At 34.2% G+C, this 9,871-nt stretch overlaps 1 protein-coding gene across 1 annotated transcript in view; it reads right to left on the reverse strand.

Annotated features, from left to right (window-relative positions):
- The window catches only part of DNAH14 (dynein axonemal heavy chain 14), a gene marked incomplete at its 5' end in the record, with an annotated part of 387,403 nt that overhangs the window by 234,107 nt on the left and 143,425 nt on the right, over positions 1 to 9,871 (reverse strand). The window contains 1 exon segment of the mRNA XM_023730866.1: positions 7,569 to 7,725. Coding sequence (XP_023586634.1) covers positions 7,569 to 7,725 — 157 coding nt within the window.

Below are 9,871 nucleotides of genomic sequence, written 5' to 3' on the forward strand. Positions count from 1 at the left end.
AATGGCAACTAACAACAACAACAACAATAGGGTCACGAGTTGTCAGAATCAACTTGATGGCAATGGGTTATGGCAAGACCAACTGGAGACAGGCAATGAGTTGAGAAGATTTTTGGAAGAACAATCTTTTTAAAATGTAGTTGACTTATCAACTGCTCTACTTAAAGCCCAAATATTGAGCAGTTATTGATGTAGAGACTAAAAGTTCTCCGCAGTTAATAATATAAGGCTGGATACCAGCCTGGATACAAGCAAGAAGTCACACAGGTGTAGAATAGTGTGAGGTAAGGATAGCACAGGATGCACAGAAGATCAGCTGAATTGGAATATAATCATAGAGATATTCAGACAGGTCATCTCACCTGGCTAAGGATTTTTACAAAGTTCTAACTTTGGAAGGGTTTGAAATAAATTCATATTCCTATTGTAAAGTATTCATTGCTGTATACCATGCTTGGAGTCAACTGGATGTTAAACTACGTGTAGTTTTTAGTCCATAATACTGTTTCAGTAATTCTCAGTCAATCCTGAGTTAATGACATCCATACACTTTGGGTATGTTAGACACAGATATCTAAATAAAAGACAAATAGATCCCAATTACCTATTGCATGCAGTTCATATTCTTGCATCTCAAATGAACAAACAGTGCAAACAGCACACTTGCAGATAATTTCTTCAATAAGATATATTCATATTTGGATGTGCTGTACAAAAAGGGTCATTGTGTAAGCCATTAAAAAGACAACATTAAATAAAAGACTGGATTACTCCAAGTTTAATATTAAAATCACCATAACTTTAAATTATGATCTTTGTGCCATATATGAACTATTATAATGCAATTTGATGAGTAACAATTTATTAAACAGTTGACAGCTTGCACATTTACCAACACAAAAATTATACATACGAGGGAGTACCTAAATAAACTACTATTCTTTTACAGAAAACTTTTCCATAAGCTCGGACTGCCATAAAGAAACTTGTAAAAGTGATGAAAAGATGAGTATATAATGTGGCTCAAAAGCAAAACCAGTAATATACTTTCAGGAATGCTATTAGGATGGTGGTGCTATTTTTTAGCTGGGACTTGAAAATGCTAATGACAACACAACAACAACAACAAAAAAAGCCAAATCTGCTGCCGTCGAGTTGATTCTGACTCACAGCAACCCTACAGGACAGAACAGAACTGTCCCATATGGTTTCCAAGGAGCCCCTGGTAGAGTCAAACTGCCAACCTTTTGGTTAGCAGCTGTAGCTCTTAACCACTTCACCACCAGGGTTTCCAAGACAACATGAGACAAGAGGTGCTTAAAACTTACAATTAAGGAAAAAAAATGGGGACGTTTTAGGCCTTGCCCAGCAGAGACAGAAGGGTGCTTAAATAAGAGAAAGCAAAACTTGTCAACTGACATTTTTCTTATTTTTCTCTATTAAAGTGAAAATCCTCAAAATGTAAGTATAAATTTAAATCTTCAAAATGTAGGCAATAGCTTTGAGACAAATCTCCACTGTACTTCTCCCAGAAACCACCCTGAGCAAAAAGGAAAAAATATCAAATTACATTTTCATTAAAACAAAGGAACAAAGAAAGTGTACAAAATCCAAAAACCATGTAAGTGCTCTCAAAACAGCTAAGCTTAGAGTTTGGACCTGCAAATTGTTGGTCTAGAAAAGTCCAACTCATTCAACCATGTGGAACAAAGGATCTTGAAGTATATAGGATTCCTGTCAATTTAGTTAACTAAAGAAAAATAAAAGACTTTCTTTCAAAGGGCTGGTAGAGTATCAAAACTCATAACTAGATAAGCACCATAGAGAATAAACACAGAATAAAACTCAAGCTGTCTCAGACAGAGCAGGAAAAACGAGAAAACAATGAGGCAAAAAGAAATTAAAATAAATAATACAACAGTAATGAATCTTAAAATAATAGAAACTACAATAAACATAAAAAATTAAAATCAATAAATACAGGATAGATATTCAAAGACTGGGTAACAAAAAACAAAGTGTACCAATATATTTGCTACAAGACATACAGTTCAGAGACAGAAAGTTTGAAAAAAGATGGAAAAAGAAATTGTGGAGATATGAACCCCAAAACAAAAAGTTGAGTAACAATCTTAATATCTGACTAAATAGTTTTTATGGCAAGACACAGCATACGGGCTAAAGAGGAATATGATATATTGGTAAAAGAACAATAAGATATAAGCATATGTACAACTTATAAATTTCAGCTATAAAAAGCAACAATCAACAGAAATGCAGGTGAAATAGATATATCAACAATTGTAGTTAAAATCTTACTACAAAAACTAATCAACAAAAAATAAGCAGAGATTGCAAAGCTCTAAAAAATACAACTAATAGGCTGTGTGTATAACTTCATATTCAACAAGCACAGAATACATATTATTTTTGAGAAGCACTTACAAAAAAGAATTATTCATTAGGCAATATAGGGAAACTCCATAAATTCAAAAAGATTAGTTTCTTATAGAATACTCTACAACCAAAATTAATACAAATAAAAATTAATATCAGAAGAATACTTTAAAATCCCCTACATTTGGAAACAAAATAACATCTGGGCTAGAAAAAGAAATCATAAAGGAAATTAAGAAATATTTATAACTGAATGTTAATTAAAACTCTGCATGTCAAAAAAATCTGCGGGAAACAGCTAAAGCCATACTTAGAGGGAATTTTATAGCTTAAATACTTTAGGAGAAAATAGTAAAGACAAAAAAAAATGAACTAAGCATTCAAATCAGGAAAATGGAAAAAAGAGCAATAGAACAAACCCAATAAAACACAACACATGAAAACAATGAAGAATAGAAAACAGAGAATCAAATAGAGAAAATAAACAAACCCAAAAGCTATCTGTTTGAAAAGATTAATTATACGTAGACTTCAAGCAAGAATAATCAATAACAAAAAATAAATAACTATAGCAGAGATCTTAAAAAGAGAGTATTATGAGCAACTTAAGTTAATAATTTGAAAACATAAAAATATTGGCACAAAAAATAGGGAACTTGAATTGATCAATACGTAACAAAAATTCAAATGACACTCAAAGCCTCTTCTTACTAACCCCCCCAAAAATCCAGACACAAATAGTTTTATAATGTTTTACCAAAAACTTAAGGAATTGTTCATTTGTATCTCCTATAAGATTTTCCAGAAAGTAGAAGAGCAGTTCTTGTCCAGCTTATTTTGAGGAACTAGTAAAATCTTGTTTACAAAACCCGATAAGGGCATTTCACTTATTAATGTCAAAAACCAAAAAAAAAACACAGTCACAAAAACAAAACCAAAACACACAAAAACCCTAGAACACAGTAGAACTTCCCCATAGGGTTTGCTGGTGGTGCAGTGGTTAAAGCACTTGACTGCTAACCAAAAGGTCGGCAGTCCGAAACCACCAGCGGCTCTGTGGGAGAAAGATGCAGCAGTCTGCTTCCATAGAGATGTACAGCCCCGGAAACCCTGTGGGGTTGCTGCGAGTCAGCATCAACTAGATGGCAGTGGTAACTTATTAATGTAGATGTGAAAATCCTAAATAAAATATTAGCTAACTTAATTGAATAGTATATTAAAAACCAGATGATGATAAAGTATGGTACCTTCCAGGAATACAAGGATGGTTCAACACCAGAAAAGTATCATAAAAAAATTAAAATGAGACACAGGTGTTGGATACAACTGCCATTATTTGCATATGATATGATAATTTACCAAGAAAAAACAAGAGAATTGACAAAATACTAGTACTAATAGGAGAATTCAGCCAGATTTCAAGATCAACTTACCAAATCAATGGCATTTCACTATACCTGCAATAATCAACCAGGAATATAGTAAAAATAAGACACCATTATCAGCCCAAACTATATGTTATTTAGGAATTAATTTAAGTATAAAATAATACAACTAATAAAAATTGAGAGGAGATGGTGGTAAGAAATTGGGAGACAGAATAAGCTTTTTCTGTCAGAGAGTCAGAAGATACCATTTTTAATTTACTAAGTTAAAAAAACAAGAGCGGTAGCACTATTGCCTAAATTTGGGTTGCTGTTGTTGTTAGTTGCGGTCAGTTAACTCTGACTCATGGCGATGTCATGTGTGCAGAGTAGAAATGCTCCATAAAGTTTTCAAGGCCGTCACCTTTCAGAAGCGGATTGCCAGGCCTGTCTTCTGAGGTGCTTCTGGGTGGATGTGAACCGCCAACCTTTTTGTTTGTAGCCGAGCACTTAACCAATTGTGTCACTTGGTGAAAGAAGAGGATACATACTAACTTTTGTGATTGCTCCTACTAGGGAACTAAAAGATTCAGTTCAGATAAATAGAAAACTATGGATATTATAGACAGATATAACTGTAAACTTTAACCTAGAATAAAAATAAAAGCGTGCATAAAAATCAGAAAATCAATAAAAAAGCAAAAGCAAGTAAAATAAAGACTTTAAAAAGCTATGAAAATTAAAAAGACAACATAAAATAATATTCCACAATTAAGATCAGATTTGACATGTCTCTAAATGTAACTAGGGTTATTTTATCTACTAAAAAAATATATTTTCAGACTGAATCACAAAGCAAAAGCCAACAACTAACTCTGTGCTGTATAAAAGAGACACAGAATAGTGATTTATAAAGTTTGAAAATGAATGCACAAGGTATACAAGACAAGCAAACAAACAGAAAATGGAGTAACAGTCTTAATAACAGTGGAATTCAAGCCAAAAAATATTAGACAAGAAAAATAAGATGTCAAAGAGTAAGAACTCGTAGTCTGTTACAAAGGAAGCAAAGAGATTTATTGGAGGCCAAGAAAACAGTTCCAACTGGAGAAACATTCAGACCGCAAAGTGAAACCAAACGCTCTGACGACCTGAAGATGAACAGATACATTTACACAGTAAAATCGGGAACTTACAGGACAATTTTCTAATTGGTGTTTACAACTTTAGGGAAGTGGGAGGCGGGACAATTGAAAGCTGGGGAAGGGTAGGGACTGGTGCATAGCATACATGTGGGTTATCTAGATCGGTTACTTTCCTAAAAGTATGTGACTAAAGGGGGGTGTGCAGGGTGGTCATAAGACAACCACGAAACAGTTCCAGGAATTGTTTTTGAAACATTAAGGATCTTAAAATAGATTGTTATTTTACATTTAATTGGTTGACCTTTAAGTCTGGCAAGCAACAGCAAGTTTTAACTGAAACTTCCTAAAACAAGGCACCTCATATGATTTCTGATAAAGCCACCTGCATCAAGATCCCCTAACCCCAGAGAACAACATTTCCTGAGTTACACGCTTAAGTCTGTACAAACGTTAATGGTTGTTGGGGAATTGAGCAAGAGTGAAGATGAAGCTTGAACTCAGGCTTAAGCCAGCCATTTTACTAAGGTCAGTTGCCTGAATTTTCAAGCTCTCGCACAAAGGGCACTATAAGTTAAAGGGTACAATGCATGTTGCCGATTTATTATTGATATTTATGCACCAAATAACATAGTAACAACTATTATAAAGCAAAAATTACAAGAGTAGACACACATGTACTAATAGGAGATGACATTAATTCATTTCTCTCAGTCCAAGGTAAATCAAGTGAACTAGTGTAAGAAAGTTTATAGGAGACCTAAACAATATAATCAACCAGATAGAATAATGGAGATAGATTGAACTCTGTATCAGTTGATAATAGAGAATATACTTTCTTTTCATGTGCATATGGAATATTCATAAAAATTTAATGATATATTAGGTCACAAAGAAAAATCTAAATAAATTCTTAAGGATAAATAATAAATGCAATATTCTCTAATAATACAGTAAGATTAGAAATTAGTGACAAAATCAGAAAATAAAAGGGTCCTTTGATATGTAAATTAAAAACAAGAAAAAACTGTCTTAAAGAATACTCAGGAAAAAGAGGAAGTACTAATTAAAATTATAGAATTTCTGGAAAACAATGATTATGAAAATCCTACATATCAGAATTTATGGCATATAACTAAAGCAGTGCTTAGAGAAAAATTATAGTCTTAAAAACTTATATTAGTAAACAAAGAAAGAACTAAATGAATTAGACATCTTAGTCAAAAAGCTGGAAAAAGAAAAAACCCAGAGGAATGAAAAAAGATTAAAAATGGTAAAAACAGATACTAGAAAGTTAGAAAACAGTAAAAGATGTATTATATAAATAATAATAAATAATAAATACTAATTTATTGAGAGCAATAAATTAGAAAAATTGCTAGGTAATCTAACTAATGAAGATAGCACAAATTAAGAAAATAAGAAATGAATGGGAGAATAAACTCAAAAACAAAGAAAACTAAAAGGATCGTAAGAGTGGTTTGTCCAGCTCTATACTAACATATTTCAAGGCCTGAGTTAAATGAGAATATTGTTTAATTTAACAAAATTGATCTTAGAAGAGATAGAAAGTCTAAATGGACTTATTCTCATAGAATAGAACCATGACTACCCTGTCATGAAACTCCTGGTCCAGATGATATTAGAGGGAAACTCTTCCAAACCTTTAAAGAACAGATAATTCTGAAGCTGTTTGCACTGTATTTTCTAAAATTAACACACACACACACACACACACACCCTTTTTTTTTTTTTTAAAGAAGGCTACAGTTCCATCGAAAGGAAACAATGTTTAAAGACCTGACGAATGATAAGGACTTGGAAGAGCCACAGAACAGTGAGAAGTTCAGAGTGGAAAGAATATGGAGGAGAAGTGGGTAGAGGAAGGAAAGGTAGGATATACTAGGTCCAGCCAGATTGTGAATTATCTTGGCATTATACACCAAGATAATTAATTTGGACTTTGTACTATAGGCAACATTGATCCAACAGTGGCTTTATGTGATCAACCATATGTTTTAAGAAAGTAACTCTGGTGGCCATATGGAAACACACTGGAATGCAGGAAATAGTAGAAGGCTGTTTAATAGAAGAAGCAAGAAATACTGAGATTCTACCTAGACTAAGGCAATGGCTGTGAGGTTGTGTATATAAGAGAGACAATAAAGGGCTCTATAATTATAATGTGTAATTTTAATGATCATAAAATCTTTACATTTTAAAGTATTTTTAATAACTCTGATCTAATTTGATTCTAAGAGCACCCTTATAAAGTAGGAAGAGCAGACACTATTATCCCCATTTAACCCTACAGGACAGAGTAGAACTGACTCATAGGCTTTCCAAGGAGTGGCTGGTGGATTCAAACTGCTGACCTTTTGGTTAGCAGCTGTAGCTCTTAACCATTGTACCACCAGGGCTCCATCTGAAAGATGAACATGTTGAGAAACAAAATATGTAATAGTTTTCCTTGCTTAAATGTACACAGTTCATTTTTCTTTTCATTATGTTATGGTATGCTAAAAGCTCTTATTTCTCCCCAATGGGAAAAATATATCTCCAATTATTTTTTTCCCCAAAATTATAACATGTATAGAGTATTTCAGAAACAACCGGAATATTCCATATCTACAACATTTGTGACTATTTTCAAAGGTCTTATTACCTCCAAGGCAAGTTGATTTACATTAGGAACTGTAGCTCCAGGAAAAATATCTCCTATAATCTTTTCAAAAAGTGGGACATCACCAGGAAGAAATTTTGGTAAACTAGCTTCTCTTATAGCCTGGATAATGATCAGAGTTTCATCTGTTTCAGAAAGACTCTCACCAGTGTTACTTTAATGGTGGAAGAAAACAAACATAAAGAACAAATTAGCAGGCATGCTTTGCTGACACTGAAGACAATATTCTTTTGTAGGAGTGATCATTCCATTATTCTTTCCTGCTCTCCCTCTCTACAATGCAGCCATATGGTTTGGCTGCGATTAATCTGGTCTCCAGTTCCAGAGATGAGCCCTGACTGGTCTAGAACAATCTGGGTAATGTCTTTCCCCAGTGACTGATTCAGGATGGGCATTATATCAATCAGGGTTTTTAATTGCAAATAACAGAAATGAATTCAGGCTAATATCAAATGGAAAATAACTACTAAAAATCTCTAGCAGGGCCAAAGAACTAGTTTTGTAGGCTGTTCATCTGGGAACAATGGCCAAAATCATGCTACAGAACTGGCCCTATGAAGGTATGATGCCACCATCAATGGGTCCAGAGAGCAGTGGCTGTCCCACCAATACCACTGATAACTGGCACTAGAACGGCTTGCTGTCTCTGCTGCTTCTGGTAACTGGATATAGCTGCTGCCACTGCTGTCACCGTCTCCAGAAAAGGCTCTGTGTATAACCTATTCCTTTTTTTTTTTTTTTAGAGCAGTTTTAGGTTTATAGAAAAATTAAGCAGAAAGAACAGAGAATTACCAAATACTCCCTCTACTCTTGCCCACAGTTTCCCTTATTAACATCTTGCATTGTAGTACATTTGTTACAGTTGATGAACCAGTATTGATAAATTATTATTAACCAACAGCAACTAACTGCAACAACATTATTAACCAAGGTCCATAGTTCATATTAGGGTTTATTCTTTGTGTGGTACAGTTGTATGGGTTTTGACAAATGCATAATATCCTATGTCCACGGTTACAGCATCATACGGAGTAATTTCACTGCCCTAAAAATCCCGTGTTCTACCTATTCACTCCTCCCCCATCGATCACCCCTCTTCCCCAGAACCGAGCCCTGACAATCACTTATCTTTTTACTTGTCTCTACAGTTTTGCCTTTTCAAGAATGTCATATAATTGAACTATACAATATGTAGCCTTCAGACTGACTTCTCTCACTTAGTAATTTAAGGTTCCTCCATGTCTTCGCCTGGCTTGATAGCTTATTTCTTTTTATCATTGAATAATATTCCTTGCATGGATGTACTACAGTTTATTAATTGCCTTATTGAAGGACATCTTGGTTGCTTCCACTTTTTGGCAATTCTGAATAAAGCTACTATAAACATTTGTTTCCAAGTTTTTATGTGCACATAAGCTTTCAGCTCTTTTGGGGAATGTCTTAGTTTCTATAAAAGAAATACCACAGGTGGGTGGCTTTAAAGAACAGAAATTTATTTCCTTACAGTTTAGGAGGCTAGCAGTCCTAATTCAGAGCACTGGCTCTAGGGGAAGGCTTTCTCTGTCCACTCGAGGGAAAATCCTTATCTCAGCTTCTCTAGTATTCTTCTTGGCATACCTTGGAGACCTCTATGAGGCATCTATCTTTCCCCCATTCATGCTTACTTGCTTCTGTGCCTAATCTGCTCCATTTATATCTCAAATGTGATTGGCTTAAGACACACCCTATATTGATATGACTTCATTAACATAAGAAAGAAAACTCTATTCCTAAATGGGGTTACATCCACAGGTATGTGGGTTAAAACTCTATTCCTAAATGAGATTACACCCACAGGTATAGAAGTTAGGATTTACAACACATATTTTGGGAGACACAATTAAATCCATAACAGGTAAACCTAGGAACATGACGGGGTTCCATTCTGAGGACTCTGTCATAAGTCTGTTCTGATGTGTCAGATATCTTTTTTTTTTCTTTTAGTTTTCATTCTTATTGCCTTTTATTATCAGTATCTTTATAAATCTGATCTTTATTTGTCTTTAGGGGTTGGCGTGAGAATGCTAACATCAGCAAATTACTTGCTGCAACATTGTATGTAGTACATATTACTAACTATATGATGACCCTCTACTCTACCAAGCACGATGTCCTTCTGATAACATGTCCAAAGTATGTGAGACAAAGTCTTGCCATCCTTGCCTCTAATGACCATTCTGACTGCACTTCTAAGACAGATTTGTTTGTTCTTCTGGCAGTCCATGGTATATTCAATATTCTTCGCC

Source organism: Trichechus manatus, unplaced genomic scaffold, assembly GCF_000243295.1.
Source record: "Trichechus manatus latirostris isolate Lorelei unplaced genomic scaffold, TriManLat1.0 scaffold00039, whole genome shotgun sequence".
In the NCBI taxonomy this organism is placed as follows: domain Eukaryota; kingdom Metazoa; phylum Chordata; class Mammalia; order Sirenia; family Trichechidae; genus Trichechus; species Trichechus manatus.